At 39.1% G+C, this 17330-nt stretch overlaps 1 protein-coding gene across 5 annotated transcripts in view; it reads right to left on the reverse strand.

Moving 5' to 3' along the window:
• The window catches only part of LOC126458189 (platelet binding protein GspB-like), an 86868-nt gene that overhangs the window by 44399 nt on the left and 25139 nt on the right, over nt 1–17330 (reverse strand). For 4 of the 5 annotated variants that reach the window (XM_050095067.1, XM_050095066.1, XM_050095068.1 and 1 more), the window contains one exon: nt 10706–10876. In XM_050095067.1, coding sequence (XP_049951024.1) covers nt 10706–10876 — 171 coding nt within the window. Of the gene's footprint in view, nt 1–10705; nt 10877–11500; nt 11532–17330 lie in introns of those variants that run through there. The other variant, XM_050095069.1, reaches the window with a different exon arrangement.

A 17330-nucleotide genomic window follows, 5' to 3' on the forward strand; every position in this document is an offset into this window, starting at 1 on the left:
TCTCTCGTTCATGTTTTATTGCTGCAGTATTATTCTGCAGTAGTGGGATACAGTAATATCCTTTGTTAGAGTATCGGTTCTTACCAGTCAAAATTACAAAAAGTTAACTGAAAACAGAAACAATGGAAAATTCCTGGAATTCTAAAAAAAATCCCAGGTTTTTCCCGGATGAAAAAATTCCCGGGTTTTCCCCGGATTTTCCAGTTGTTCCGGGTCGTATACACACTGTTGAACTTTTACATCTTTTGAAAGTCAGCCACAAGAATTTTATTACAAACAATAACATGGTGTGTTGCACTTGATATTGCACAGGAGTCTATCAATCACTGGTGTTAGTCCACAAACTTGAAGAACCAATGAACACTTATTATTAAACTAAACCAGCTGGTGTTCATCAGAACATTATTAATATTCACCACTGACCACAATTATTAAAGTATACTGAAGTTAGCACAATAATTTGCTGGGTGATGCAATCGGTGTGTGACCATACCCTAGATGACACGGCAGCCAACGAACATTAAAATCAGTCACGCATCTGGTAAATCCTTGACTTGCCAAAGCTTTAATAGTAAGGACTGGAGGCAAGTTTGTCACACATGTGTTATTTAGAATCAGCAAGGTCACTGTAACTGTCTTTCATGGTTTTAAATTACAAAACGATTAAAATTATGAGCTACAGGTAATATGTTTCATTGGAAAACTCCATACTGAAAACCTCATATAACATACTTGTTAATACATACACAAAAATAAAATAACACTGTACTTTGTCATTAGTAATGGAAGATTCTGTCACTCTTTGGTAGAATACCTTCATAATCTAGATTGTTGTTTGACAATGGCCTTGTAAGCTGGAAACCAGTTAGTATCGAAAACAAATAATGTAAAAATGTTCACAGTTCATACATTTCCAGTTATTAAGTTTAAAACATGTTTTCAAAAGCTATCTATGTTTGCTTTGGGTTCCACAGATGTGCTGAAGAAAGCCTCAAACACCAAGCTTATGTCCGATTGTTAGTGCAACTGCCAAGTACTGATCCCAGGAAATGCGATTAAGTGCAACATTTGCATTAAGTAATAGCGTAAAACATAACATCAATGTCAACTTAAATTCTGCAAGACAACTTTGACATATATAGATGAAACAAATCATAAGGCTCAACTAGTTTCCAGTGCCATAGCAGAAACTTGGTACAAATGCCAAATATACAAAGCAATTCAAACATGGGGAAAAATCAGCCAACCATCAGTGCCTGCATCACAAGGCAGCACTATGAAAATAACTCAGGATAAACAGATGTTTCTAATGATGGATCGTCATTTTGTCATGGTTCAGTTGGAAAAGACTGGAAGCAGAATAAGGATAAGAGTACAACAACAACAACAACAAAGATAATACATAATGTATTGTCAAAAACTCTTTCTCCTGGTCATTAGCAAAACAGGTGAACCCACCAATTCCTCAAAAAAGGCACACAAACAAAACTAACAAGGAAACCTCACCCATCTGATCTCATATTTTGAGGAGAAGAAAGCACATTTGCAAGATATTAGACCCAGCAATCAATCCTGTGCAAAAAAAATTGGAGCATAATGCTGATAGTACGCAGATGCGACCCAAACGTAAAGCTTTAAACATGCACATACAACAATTATCATTTGCTCATATTATCTTTTTCTGAAATTTTTGTTGTTGTGATTCACAAATGCAAAGTAAAGTAATGAAATGAAGGAGTGTGCCTTAAAGAAGCAGTGCAGCACTATTTAATTCTTAACATCGCTGTTCTGCATTATTTTCTTTGGATTTCAAAACTTCAGTGTAATTGGCATGATTCATTAGTAAATAAAAAATCATTAACTAAATTTCACAATAACACTTCAGTTGTTTAGGTATATTCATTTTGTTATATGAATCCATGGTGTCTGTTCCCCCCCCCCCCCCCCCCCAGACATGTCTGAGAGAATGGACACTATGCAGAATTTGCAGCTGTCATACATATTATTGAACGCATTATTGTGGCCAAGATAGACACGAAGCCCACGCCTACTACAGTAGTACAAAAGACGAGGGCTAGTAGAAATCCTTGGGTAACACAAGAGATACTGAATTTAATTGATGAAAGGACAAAATACAAAAATGCAGTAAGTGAAGCAGGCAAAAAGGAATACAAACGTCTCAAAAATGAGATCGACAGTAAGTGCAAAATGGCTAAGCAGGGATGGCTAGAGGACAAATGTAAGGATGCAGAGGCTTATCTCATGAGGGGTAAGATAGATACTGCCTACAGGAAAATTAAAGAGACCTTTGGAGAAAAGAGAACCACTTGCATGAATATGAAGAGCTCAGATGGAAAGCCAGTTCTAAGCAAAGAAGGGAAAGCAGAAAGGTGGAAGGAGTATATAGAGGGTCTATACAGGGGCGATGTTCTTGAGGACAATATTATGGAAATGGAAGAGGAAGTAGATGAAGATGAAATGGGAGATATGATACTGCATGAAGAGTTTGACAGAGCACTGAAAGACCTAAGTTGAAACAAAGCCCCGAGAGAAGACAACATTCCATTAGAACTACTGACAGCCTTGGGAGAGCCAGTCCTGACACAACTCTACCATTTGGAGAGCAAGATGTATGAGACGCGAAATTCCCTCAGACTTCAAGAAGAATATAATAATTCCAATCCCAAAGAAAGCAGGTGCTGACAGATGTGAAGATTACCGAACTATCAGTTAAGTAAGTCACAGCTGTAAAATACTAACGCGAATTCTTTACAGACGAATGGAAAAACTGGTAGAAGCCGACCTCGGGGGAGATCAGTTTGGATTCCGTAGAAATGTTGGAACACGTGAGGCAATATTGACCCTACGACTTATCTTAGAAGAAAGATTAAGGAAAGGCAAACCTACGATTCTAGCATTTGTAGACTTAGAGAAAGCTTTTGACAATGTTGACTGGAATACTCTCTTTCAAATTCTGAAGGTGGCAAGGTTAAAATACAGGGAGCAAAAGGCTATTTACAATTTGTACAGAAACCAGATGGCAGTTAGAAGAGTCGAGGGACATAAAAGGGAAGCAGTGGTTGGAAAGGGAGTGAGACAGGGTTGTAGCCTCTCCCTGATGCTATTCAATCTGTATATTGAGCAAGCAGTAAAGGAAACAAAAGAAAAGTTTGGAGTAGGTATTTAAAATCCATGGAGAAGAAATAAAAACTTTGAGGTTCGCCGATGACATTGTAATTCTGTCAGAGGCAGCAAAGGACTTGGAAGAGCAGTTGAACGGAATGGACAGTGTCTTGAAAGGAGGATATTAAATGAACATCAACAAAAGCAAAACGAGGATAATGGAATGTAGTCGAATTAAATTAGGTGATGCTGAGGGAATTAGATTAGGAAATGAAACACTTAAAGTAGTAGATGAGTTTTGCTATTTGGGGAGCAAAATAACTGATGATGGTCGAAGTAGAGAGGATATAAAATGTAGACTGGCAATGACAAGGAAAGCGTTTCTGAAGAAGGGAAATTTGATAACAGCAACTGTAGATTTAAGTGTCAGGAAGTCTTTTCTGTAAGTATTTGTATGGAGTGTAACCCTGTATGGATGTGAAAAATGGACGATAAATAGTTTAGACAAAAAGAGAATAGAAGCTTTCGAATTGTGGTGCTAGAGAAGAATGCTGAAGATTAGATGGGTAGATCACATAACTAATGAGGAGGTACTGAACAGCATTGGGGAGAAGAGAAATTTGTGGCACAGCTTGACTAGAAGAAGAGATCGGTTGGTAGGACATGTTCTGAATCATCAAGGGATCACCAATTTAGTATTGGAGGCCAGCGTGGAGGGTAAAAATCATAGGAGGAGACCAAGAGATGAATACACTAAGCAGGTTCAGAAGGATGTAGGTTGCAGTAGGTACTGGGAGATGAAGAAGCTTGCACAGGATAGAGTAGCATGGAGAGCTGCATCAAACTAGTCTCAGGGCTGAAGACCTCAACAACAACATACACATTATGTAAATTAAAGGCGGGGAGGGGCTGAGGAGGGGGAGGGAGGGAGGGGGGAGGGGGGAGGGAGGGAGGGAGGGAGGGAGGGAGGGAGGGAGGGAGGCGGGGGGGAGAGAGAGAAAAAGAGAGAGAGAGAGAGAGAGAGAGGGAGAGAGAGAGAGAGAGGAAGAAGAAGAAGAAGAAGAAGAAGAAGAAGGGAAGGCACTACTGATGTTTGCTTCATCGGGACTTTATGCGGAATTAGTGGCAACAAGTAAAAATGTGTGCCGGACAAATATTCAAACACAGGATCTCCGGCTTATTACGAGGTTGCATTAACCGATGTGCCACCTGAACACAGTGTTTAAAACAGTTGCATGGATTATCTTGGCACACCTCCCAGTCAACCCACATTCCCACCTAGCATCACCTTTTCACAGTCCCCATACATATGTCCTGTGCCCGCCACTTTGAGATTCCCACAAGAGGTAGAAAATAGTTGTGCATCCACACTGAAGGTGGTGGATTAATTGTCCATTGAGGTGAATCAATTATAAGAATGAATGGTGCCTGTTCCTTGAGAAATACCCGAAAGAACAGACACTGTGCAGAATTTGCAGCTGTGATACATATTATGTAAACTGAAGGTGGAGGTAGGAGAAAGGAAAGGAAAGGAACTATTGATGTCAACTGCATTGGGACTCGCCTTCAACATCCCAAGAATAAGAGGGCACTGGCTGTCAATCCACTGTACCATACTTTGCACTCGTGCATTACATGGCTGCAGTGGAGTGGAATGAGTGACAAAAAACTGGTGAGTGTGGAAGTTTAAAAGCTGTACTTTCAGAAATTCATAATTGCGAACTATCAGAAGTATGGCCCAAATTTTCACAGGGGATCAATTGCTGGGGCTGATATCTTCGAAGTGTTCTTTTTCTCTAAAATATGAGGTTAAGCTTGTGATATTCCCTTGCATTAACTCTGCTAACTTCTACACAAAACTTTTTCTTCTCAAAAACGGATTCATCTGAAACATTGCGAAGTTCTCAGTCTTATTTACGTGCCTGTTGATGACTCAACACCTCAACTATTCGGTGAGTGTTTTTCTTTCCTTTTTTTTAAATTAGTTACATTTCATTTGGGCTTTCCATTAAATTAATGTGCATTTTTGCCTTTTAATAACATAAAGATTGTCTCTCGGTTCACTTGAAAGATGGCTGAAAGATGTGCGGCTGAAATGCCAGCAAAAGGGTTGGAATTTAAAAGACTACATGCCTGAAATTAAATTGTTTAAAATAACAATGATCATTTACCAACTAACCAACTCTGCTGTGTGCCACAATGCCTATTTTAAGGTGCTCATGGTCAGAAAGATGGGCAATATTTTATCAATTTAATCTACTACATTAAACTGCACCTGTGGCTTCGTCCTGAGGACAACGAACTATAGTATGAAGCAACACTTCTTGTCACATATCTTACAGGCACTGCTGATGTTCCACTTTTTGCAGTGTTTATAGGTATGACTACTTGGTGACTTCTAAATAAGTATTTCACTGAATAGCAGTCATTAAAAAAGATAAAATGGACTCTTTGTGGGATGGAAAAAGAGTTGTCAACTATTCTGAAATGGGATTTGTTACAAATCCTCTTGATACAAGAAATTCAGTTAAAGATTTAAATGATTTTCTAGCACTCTGTCAAAACATCAAGGAATGAAACAGAGCTGCAATTACAGGTAATTTTATTACACTGTTATTTATGTAAATTAATCTGTCAGAAAAAATACGTTACAAAGATAGCTCCCAGTATGCAGAAAATTTTAATACTCTACTGCAAGAGTGAGAAAATGAGATTTTTCACAGATCTGATAACTTTATGTTTAACATAATGATTTTTTTCAAATTACGTTCCAAAAAAATTATATTTTTGTTAATGAAAAACAATGAATGGCATTACATACAGGCATAGACAGATAGCTTTGAAAGCTCAAAATAATGAGTTATAAAATTTTGAAGATCACTCATAAAAAAATCCAGAGTATACTCGTGCACTGCACTTTGACTAAAATAACCTGAAACTTGAAGTCTTTTACTTTTTGTGTAGCTATGAAGTCTAACCATGTGTTTCACAACATTTGCCTGTTAACACACATCTCTGAGGTACTGGCTGGAGCACAGTGGATGTATTTATCTCATACCACTGTCTAGCGCTTTTCACTGAAAGCATTGCCTAAACAATAACACAGGACAGAGGCTGAAAGTGCATGTTTTACTGATCGAGTATGCAAAGCTGCACGCAGTGGAAGACGATTTCTAGTGGCAACCAACTCAAGCAAAACATAACAAGCATGCTACAAATGCATGACCAGATGCTCTTGAGTGGTAGAACACTTAATCAGTGCTGGAACAGATATAAGCGGAGTTTTATTTTTTACAAAAGTCTGTTCTTATGTAGCCTAAGTACACTTGGGATTTTAAGTTTCCCCCAAAATAATAAAATGAGATAACTTGGGGTTTTACTTTATGGGGTTACAAATAAAGCTTGTTTGTGGTGTATCTGTGCCTTTATTTCTCTGTTTATTACAGTATATCACTGCCAAGTCTCTGATTTTGTTATAACTGCAATACTTTATGATTCATTTGTCCAGGCTGCAATAGTTAATATTGCTTTTGTGTTGTTGTTTTGACCTAAATTGCCAAATTTGGCATCCACAACAGCCACGAGAGACATTCTTGGGCAAACTTGTGAACACTGTAATACATTTGTGATGAAAACCACAGTCCAGTGTTGAACTCGTAATGGATACCATGCTGAAGCCCCAAGGAAACTGGTATGGGCATGCATATTCAAATACAGAGGTGTGTAAACAGACAGAATACAGCACTGCGATTTGCACTGTATTTATAAGACAAGTCTGGCGCAGTTGTTAGATTGGTTACTGCTGCTACAATGGCAGGTTATCAAGAGTTAAGTGAGTTTGAACATGGTGTTATAGTCAACGCACAAGCAATAGGACATAGCATCTCCAGGTTAGTGATGAAGTGGGATTTTCCTATAGGATCATTTCACGAGTGTACCACGAATATCAGGAATCCGGTAAAACTGACATTGCTGCTGCTGGCAACCGATCCTGCAAGAACGGCACCAACGATGACTGAAGAGAATCGTTCAACGGGACAGAAGTACAGCTCTTCCGCAAATTGCTGCAGATCTCAATGCCGGACAATCATCAACTGTAAGTGTGCGAACCATTCGACGAAACATAATTGATATGAGCTTACAGAGCCGAAAGCCCACTTGTGTACCTTTTATGACAGCACAAGACAAAGCTTTACGTTTCACCTGGGCCTGTCAACACTGACATTGGACTACTGACGATTGGAAACTGGTCGGGCAAGTCTCATTTCAGATTGTATCGAGTGGATGGATGTGTACGGGTATGGAGACAAATTCATGATTCCATGGACCCTGCATGTCAGCAGGGGACTATTCACGCTGGTGGAGGCTCTGTAATGGTGTGGGGGGTGTGCAGTTGGAATGATATGGGACTCCTGATACGTCTAGGTACATCTGACAAATGACACATGGGTAAGCACCCTGTCTGATCACCTGCATCCATTTATGTCCATTGTGCATTCTGATGAACTTGGGCAATTCCAGCAGGACAATGTGGTTCCCCACACATCCAAAATTGCTACAGAGTGGCTCCAGCAACACTCTTCTGAGTTTAAACACTTCCGCTGTCCACCAAACTCACCAGACATGAGCATTATTGAGCATATCGTGGATGGCTTGCAATGTGCTGTTCACAAGAGATCTCCCACATACTCTTATGGATTTATGGACAGCCCTGGAGGATTCACGGTGTCAAGTTCCTTTAGCACTACTTCAATGCCGCTGCAGACAGGTGGTCCCTCTCATCCTGGGGTCTGAGAGACTAACAAGCAGCACTAATACACAGAAAATTTTGCATCACCTTGGTTCTCAGCATTCCGGAACCTGTACAGAAAATTAGAATAGAGATCAACATAAACATCATTTCTGCCGTTTTTATTGCTCATGAAAACCACACATTGTATGTTGTACCACCATACAGTGAGACCTTCAGAGGTGGTGGTGGTCCAGACTGTTGTACACACCAGTATGTCTGCTACAAAGCAGCACGTCCTCTTGCATTGATGCACAATTGTATTTGTTATGGCACACTTTCCACAAGTTCATCAAGGCACTGTCAGTCACGATTGTCCTACTCCTCAACAGCGATTCAGCGCAGATCCCTCAGAGTGGTTGATGGGTCACATTGTCCATAAATAGCCCTTTTCAATCCATCCCAGGCATATTCGATAGGGTTCATGTCTGGAGAACATGCTGGACACTCTAGTCGAGCGGTGTTGTTATCCTGAAGGAAGTCATTCACAGAATGTGCATTATGGGGCACAAACTGTCATCGATGAAGACAAATGCCTCACCAATATGCTGCAGATATGGTTGCACTATCAGTCGGAGGATGGCATTCACGAATCATACAGCTGTTACGGCGCCTTCCAAGACCACCAGCGGTGTACGTCGGCCCCACATAATGCCACCCCAAAAGATCAGGGAACTTCCACCTTGCTGCACTCACTGAACAGTGTGTATAAGGCATTCAGCGTGACCGGGTGGCCTGCAAACACATCTCCAACGATTGTCCAGTTGAAGGCATATGCGACACTCATTGGTGAAGAGAATGTGTTGCCTATCCTGAGTGGTCCATTCAGAATGTTATTGCGCCCATCTATACCGCGCTGCTTGGTGTCGTGGTTGCAAAGATGAACCTTGCCATGGATGTCGGGAGTGAAGTTGCACATCATGAAGCCTATTGTGCCTAATTTGATTCTTAACACGACTTCCTGTGGCTGCACGAAAACCATTATTCAACATGGTGGCATTACAGTAAAGGTTCCTCCGTGCTATTCTGTGGGTAGCGGTCATCCACCTTGCCCTTGGGCGGCCTGAGCAAGGCATGTCATTGACAGTTCCTGTCTCTCTGTATCTCCTCCATGTGCAAACAATTTCGCTTTGGTTCACTTCGAGACGCCTGGACACTTTGTGATGAAGCAAGCTGGGATAATTTTTACTTCCCCCTTGTTTCGCCATCTGCCTCCTTAAAATTCATTTTTTCACTTTTAACTAATTACCATTAACATATGTGAATAGAATCTGCATTATTGTAAAAGATAAAGGTTGGTCCTCAGGTTTAAAGAATATAACACCAGAGCTAACTTTATGCTTAGTTTATGTATGTAATTGGTTCTATAATTTATTTCGACTATCCCTAGTTAGCATATTTTGCTATAGGGTGAAATCAGTAATTGTTTTGTAACTTAAATTCTACTGTTGATGTATAAACAAATATAAGTTCTGTACTAATTATAAACATTTGGAAGACGAAATACTAGTAATCTTAAAGTATCTATTTGGCTATATTTGAAAATGTGTTAGCAAAGCCAGCCCTTAATTAATTCCACAGTAATTAACAGTTTTGTCAAAAGTATTGTTCGCCTAACTATATTTGTTAATTTCGTGATTTAAGCAAAGAATTTGGCCTAACTCTTATAGTACAAAGATGGAATTTTTTGAAGTATTCAGTTAATTTAATGAGTTTTGATTTAATTGTAATTTCTGTAAATAAACATCGAACAATGTCTAGTTTGAGCACCTATTATTGTGATGATACATAAGGGCCTGAATTTTGGTCACGAGTCAGTCTGTCTACGGCCAAGTTTCAGACGAGGAACATGTGTTGGTTAGAACAACGACAATGCATCAACTTAACAGTGAAATAAGTGTTACACCAATAGGTTGTGTGTCAAAGCAATGACAGTGACTGTTCAATTTATTTGAAAGACTGTGAACTGTGTGGTTAGTCTTTTACTGCTCATAGATGTTCAACAGGAAACTATTGTAGCTGCTAACTATTAATGAAGCTTATGGGAAGTTAGAACAATAGTGCACTGGTCATATACATTTATAGCTGTGTCTTATTGGGGAGTTGTGAAAAGTGAAAGTAAAAGACTGTGAAACGCAACTGTGCATCTGTTGGCTATATCATTTATAGTAGTTGCACATCCAATCCCTATTTTTTCAGCCAGTACCGCGACACCGAATACAACACATGAAATAAACAAAGTAGGCGAACTGCTACAACTTTCCTTGTTGAGAGCCCTTCCTGGCGCAAAGTAACAATGCGGACGCGATCGAACCACGGTATTGACCGTCTAGGCACGGTTGGACTACAGTCAATATGACTCCTTCCTAGTGGAATGACTGGAACTGATCGGCTGTCGGACCCCCTGTCTAATAGGCGCTGCTCATGCATGGTTGTTTACATCTGTGTCTGTGATACAATATCCAGAGTCCACATCTATCTTCAGGAGTTCTGGGAACGGGGGTGATGCAATTTTTTTCAATAATTTGAAATATGTCACAGCCATCCACCTCCTGCTAAATATCCTTAGAGTTTCCATCTGAACGTTACAGTAGCCGAATACAAAAGCTTGTAAAAAGGGCATATTTTAAATCTCATGTTCTGTTCTTGAAACAACTATGTTTACTGAATTTCTGGTTTACTTTCTTCCCCTTCATTTCTGTCATTTCACCTTTTCTCAAGTATAGTTCTTCCCCTTGTCGTGGCTTGGCTAACTTTCAAGCCTTAATCAAAATAATAAACAGCAATGTTTACCTTATTGCCAAGTTCATTAACATGATCACTATCTTGTAGAGATTCGGCTCTCAGAAGTCTCTGGATTGTCGATTGAGCATAAATGCAGGTGGTATAAAATTCATATGTACTTTCCAATTTATTAAGACAGCTCAAGCATATCTGCCTTGGCATTTCATCTTGCTCCTCTACCTACAAAAAAGAAAAATGTGACATATTTATGTTAAATATTACTTACAGCTACATTAGTGTAACATGTCCAAACATTTCACATCTGCACTAGCACAATGCAAAAAAGAAGAAGAAAGCTGTGATGAGGACTGTGATAGTGCAAGTTGGGGGAAGTAGTAGGAAAAGAAAGGGGGAGACCATGGGAGAAGTGGAAGAAATTGCAAAGCATTTGGCAAGTAAATAAGTAAAGCAGTCTCATCTATATCACATATGAATAGTGCATAGTGGAGGGAAAATATTTCTCTCTGCTGACAATGCAAATATTCTAATCAATTCTGTCTAAAAGGTGAATATTTTATTGAAAATGTAGTACTGGTTCTCTGCAAATGGGCTATCACTCAATTCAGATAAACAAAATTCTTGCAGTTATGTCATGTACTGCACAGGCCTGACTACATCATTAGAAACACTGAATGACAGTAAATCAATAAATGAAACAAAATATTCTACATTTTTAAGTGTTGATATTGATAATAACAATAACCAGATGTCACATGTTATCTTGTTAAATGTCTAAGTTTGGCAACTTTCACATTACAGATAATATTAGGATTTCATGATGAATAAGTCAAAAAGTTGACTTACTTTTCCTATTTTCATTCAGTAATGTCTCATGGCAACATATTCTTGGGCACTGCATAATGAGTTTTATTGTTAACAATCACAGCTGGAAAACAACATTAACATTTGTGAATATAATACTACAAGGAGAAAGCATTCAACTCTATCCATCATTCAGCCTGAGTGTGGCACAAAGAGAAGAGAGGTATTCAGCCACAAAAAAATCTTTAATTGCCTACCCATTGATGTAAAGAATTTAACAGTAAATGAAACTAACTTCATATACAAACCAGATAGTAACTGCTTGGCAACTCATTCTACTTCTTAGTTGAATTTTAGCATGTGTAGAAGTCGAATTAAGTCGGGTGATGCTGAGGGAATTAGATTAGGAAATGAGACACTTAAAGTAGTAAAGGAGTTTTGCTATTTGGGGAGCAAAATAACTGATGATGGTCGAAGTAGAGAGGATATAAAATGTAGACTGGCAATGGCAAGGAAAGCATTTCTGAAGAAGAAAAATTTGTTAACATCTAGTATAGATTTAAATGTCAGGAAGTCGTTTCTGAAAGTATTTGTATGGAATGTAGCCACATATGGAAGTGAAACGTGGACGATAAATAGTTTAGACAAAAAGAGAATAGAAGCTTTTGAAATTTGGTGCTACAGAATAATGCTGAAGATTCGATAGGTAGATCATATAACTCATGAGGAGGTATTGAATAGAATTGGGGAGAAGAGGAGCTTGTGGCACAACTTGACTAGAAGAAGGGATCAGTTGGTAGGACATGTTCTGAGACATCGAGGGATCACCAATTTAGTATTGGAGGGCAGCGTGGAAGGTAAAGATTGTAGAGGGAGACCAAGAGATGAATATACTAAGCAGATTCAGAAGGATGTAGACTGCAGTAGGTACTGGGAGATGAAGAAGCTTGCACAGGATAAAGTAGCTTTCAGGAAAAATTCCTCACACGCAAATAAAGAAAAGATGTTATGTGGACATGTGTCCGGAAACGCTTAATTTCCATGTTAGAGCTCATTTTAGTTTCGTCAGTATGTACTGTACTTCCTCGATTCACCGCCAGTTGGCCCAATTGAACGAAGGTAATGTTGACTTCGGTGCTTGTGTTGACATGCGACTCATTGCTCTACAGTACTAGCACCAAGCACATCAGTACGTAGCATCAACAGGTTAGTGTTCATCACAAACGTAGTTTTGCAGTCAGTGCAATGTTTACAAATGCGGAGTTGGCAGATGCCCATTTGATGTATGGATTAGCACGGGGCAATAGCCGTGGCGCGGTACGTTTTTATTGAGACAGATTTCCAGAAGGAAGGTGTCCTGACAGGAAGACGTTTGAAGCAATTGATCGGCGTCTTAGGGAGCACGGAACATTCCAACCTATGACTTGCGACTGGGGAAGACCTAGAATGACGAGGACACCTGCAATGGACCAGGCAATTCTTTGTGCAGTTGACGATAACCCTAATGTCAGTGTCAGAGAAGTTGCTGCTGTACAAGGTAACATTGACCACATCACTGTATGGAGAGTGATACGGGAGAACCAGTTGTTTCCGTACCATGTACAGCGTGTGCAGGCACTATCAGCAGCTGATTGGCCTCCGCGGGTACACTTCTGTGAATGATTCATCCAACAATGTGTCAATCCTCATTTCAGTACAAATGTTCTCTTTGCGGATGAGGCTTCATTCCAACGTGATGAAATTGTAAATTTTCACAATCAACATGTGTGAGCTGACAAGAATCCGCACGCAATTGTGCAATCACGTCATCAACACAGATTTTCTGTGAACGTTTGGGCAGGCATTGTAGGTGATGTCTTGATTGGGCCCCATGTTCTTCCACCTACGCTCAATGGAGCACGTTATCATGATTTCATACGGGATACTCTACCTGTGCTGCTAGAACATGTGCCTTTACAAGTACGACACAACATGTGGTTCATGCAAGATAGAGCTCCTGCACATTTCAGTTGAAGTGTTCGTACGCTTCTCAACAACAGATTCGGTGACCGATGGATTGGTAGAGTCGGACCAATTCCATGGCCTCCACGCTCTCCTGACCTCAAGCCTCCTGACCTCAACCCTCCTGACTTCCATTTACGGGGGCATTTGAAAGCTCTTGTCTACGCAACCCCAGTACCAAATGTAGAGACTCTTCATGCTCGTATTGTGGACGGCTGTGATACAATACGCCATTCTCCGGGGCTGCATCAGCACATCAGGGATTCCAGGCGACGGAGGGTGGATGCATGTATCCTCGCTAACGGAGGACATTTTGAACATTTCCTGTAACAAAGTGTTTGAAGTCATGCTGGTACGTTCTGTTGCAGTGTGTTTCCATTCCATGATTAATGTGATTTGAAGAGAAGTAATAAAATGAGCTCTAACATGGAAAGTAAGTGTTTCCGGACACATGTCCACATAACATATTTTCTTTCTTTGTGTGTGAGGAATGTTTCCTGAAGGTTTGGCCGTACCTTTTTGTAACACCCTGTATATGTAGTGGATTTCTTTCTTGCAGTTTGGAACTCAACTAAAATAAATGTTCCTGATATGATTTGTTCCACAGCTGGTTCTGAACCTGTAACTTCTTGGGAATTGGGTGTCAGCAGGACATCGGGATATGATTCCTCATCACTCATCTCAGAATCTGTGTAGATTAGTGAATATATGTTGGGTGAAAGTGGAAAAACCTCCACTTTCTCTAAATCTGATTTTAGGAAAGTTCTACCACGTTACAGGTATTGTAACCGTTGAAGTAATGCTTGCTGCGAATATCTTTTATTTTTTTAACAGCTTTCCAGCATCCGTCCAGAATGTCTCTGTTTTCATCAATATGATCTTTTGTCAGAAGAAGAAAGTTTATTCCAGAAACAGATGATTTGGCACAGTCTAAAAATTTCTGTGCATTGCTGATGATGACTTTTCTTTGCTTAACTTTATTCCAAACAGCCCTTTTTGTTACAGCTCCAATGCCATCCACTGCACCTTCCCCATGTGATGTTGCAAAGAAAAACCATTCTCCAGACACTCCAAAGTCTTGCATCATGTAGCAGAGGTTAGAAATGGTGAATTTGTTCTTAAATTGACCTGCGCAACCATCAGAAAAAATTTGTATCGAGGTCAAATTGGGAAGCTCTTGTTTCAGCTTACTTATTATAATCTTCAAACATGCATAAACTGAGTACTTGTCATGGCACAGTTCATCACTCACAATTGCAAATGACTGTAGCCCTATTTTCATCCAAACACAAATAGTGACCACTGTCATCTGTGTATGACTCCAGTGGGCACTTTGTATCTCATCTTGTGCCAGTGCTACATAGTTTTCTGCATCTATTTGCAATATCACTTCATCATCACTAACTGATGCTTCCACAGTCTTGAAAGCTCCAGATTGCATCCTTTTGACAAAGAAGTGCTCCTTGAATGTTTTCAGTTGAGACTGAAGTTCAGAGAGAGCTTCACAAAGTGTTCCACTGGTAGTAGTCTGTATAGGGTGACACTCATGTTCGGTCCATTTTCTCCAAGATATTATGTCACACAAATCAAACTTTCCATCTGTTAATGTGTGAAAAATCATGATGCATTTCTTGCATTGACTTGTCATGCATATTTCACTTTCTACATCACAGCAAACAAGATTCACAAGGTGAGTGTGAGTAGCAGGGAAACTAGCTATTTCTTTGTGAATGGCTTCAATGATGAAGTCGAAGTTAGCATATCTGCACACACATACATTGTGAGGCATTTGAGACATCAGAACAACATTCTTAGGCCGCAACTCGTAGAATTTTGAAATCTTGATATCAATATCTGGATTGTCTTGCTTAAAAAGAAAAAATGCTTCCTTAACTGTCATATTCATGTGACGTTTCTGCAAGCTAACTCTTTTTCCCAGTTTCATGGTCTACAATAGACTTTACATCCTTTATACCAGATGTCTGCCTGCTGATTTCATCATTTGTGAAAAATTTTTGTATTTTGAGCAGATTATCACCTGTAAGTTTACGAGATGTTTTCTTCACTACTGGGAAAATCTGCTTTACTACCTTTTTAGGTAAGCTTTCACTTACAAGCTTTTTTTTGCTGCTGATTTTTTTGAGGGGCTTGAAGGAAGCACCTTCTTTACCCGAGAAACAGCTTTGCCAAGGGACTGAGGACATTTATATGATCCTAACTGGGAAATACAGGTCTCAGACTGATCTTCAATTAATATGGATTTTAGTTTAAGTCTGTACTTCCTTTTTCTCTCAGCTTCCTTCTTTCGATATTCCAATACATATTTTTCACTGGAGGATACCTTCATCTTCATATTTTCCCTTCTTCTTTTATCCCGCTCTCTTTCTTTTTCTTTATGGACATTGTACTTGCTGGTATCTTTCTTCAGTTTTTTCTCGAAGTTTTCTCATACGCTCTGCTGATGTTGTTTTCCCCATTTTATGAATAAACAGTAAGTTTTTATTCAGTGTAAATAATCAAATCACTTGTTATACCAACCAATTTAACTTAACAATAACAAGAAGTGTTAAATGGTTTAGATTTGAGTAACCTCCAAAAAACTGTCACGGGTGGGACACAATTTCTTTTAACATTTATAAATGATCATTTACAACTTAGAAGGTGCCTTATGGTTCATTGGATGTTTTTATTTGTTTTTCTTACTTCTAACCTAAAATATATGGAATTACTATAATTGCTGAATTAGAAGGTAAACTTTTTCATGTTTTTTGTCACAGGTGGGACACTAAATACATAGTATCTTTTGTGAATTAGCTGCATACTTAATAACGTACCTTTCTTTAAAAACTGAAGTTTATCAGAAAGATAAGATTCTGCTCTTGAAATTTAACAATTAAAACATCAACAATTGCTGCAACCCATATTTATTAAACAGCTGCCAACACAAAAAGCAAACCTTTTGTTTTTCATCCTCATCTGTAGACTCGCCAACTTTTGTTTAACTATATTTCCTCAGCTAATTATGTAATTTTTATAATTTTTTCAGGACAGTAAAATTCAACTTTTGTAGATTCCAAAAACTATAACATTGCTAAATTTGGCATTTTTTCAAAAAATAAGCCTCAGGCTCAGTTTGGCATGGAATGACCCAACAGTGAAATCGATGAACTGTAAAGGACTGTAGCCTTACTGGAGAAACAGCTGCAAAACCTTGGTTGTAAAACTCAACAAACAGAGCATCGGATCAACCTCAAAGAAATATCGGCTACCAGTGATGTCAAAGGCAAAGACCACCGTGGAAAAAGCACAAAACTTGGAAATATAAAAGTAAGTGCATCAAATAGCTATAATGACAAACGTGATTCTACAAACAATGTCACTCAGAAACATAAGAGTCCAGATAATAATTACAAACAGCCGTACACTGTAAATTTTTCACCCATAACATTGTACACAAAGAAATGTGGTTACAAAATCACTCAAATGGCCTCAAGTGTGCAAAGGGAACGAAAAGTCTTAATTTTTTGCTGATAATCACATATGTCAGATAGCAGAAATTGTGTCAGATACACAAATTATGCAAGTGTCAAGGCAGGAGTAGGCATTGAAGAAGTGACAAAAACAGTGCTGCTTTCACCTCTAACATCATCAACAAGGAATTTTTGATTCCAGTCACCCATACGTCTCCATAATCCATTTGCGGATGATGTACTAGTAGAAGAAATGTTGATATGTCTAGATTTACATGCTCGGCAAACTGATGATTGTGGTACCACCGTCTTCGACCTGCGTCATCAAGATGGTGGGCAACCCTATTTCAATCTTATAAAATTCAGTGAGCATTACATCACTCATTAGATACACAAAAAGA

Source organism: Schistocerca serialis, chromosome 2 (assembly GCF_023864345.2).
Source record: "Schistocerca serialis cubense isolate TAMUIC-IGC-003099 chromosome 2, iqSchSeri2.2, whole genome shotgun sequence".
NCBI lineage: Eukaryota > Metazoa > Arthropoda > Insecta > Orthoptera > Acrididae > Schistocerca > Schistocerca serialis.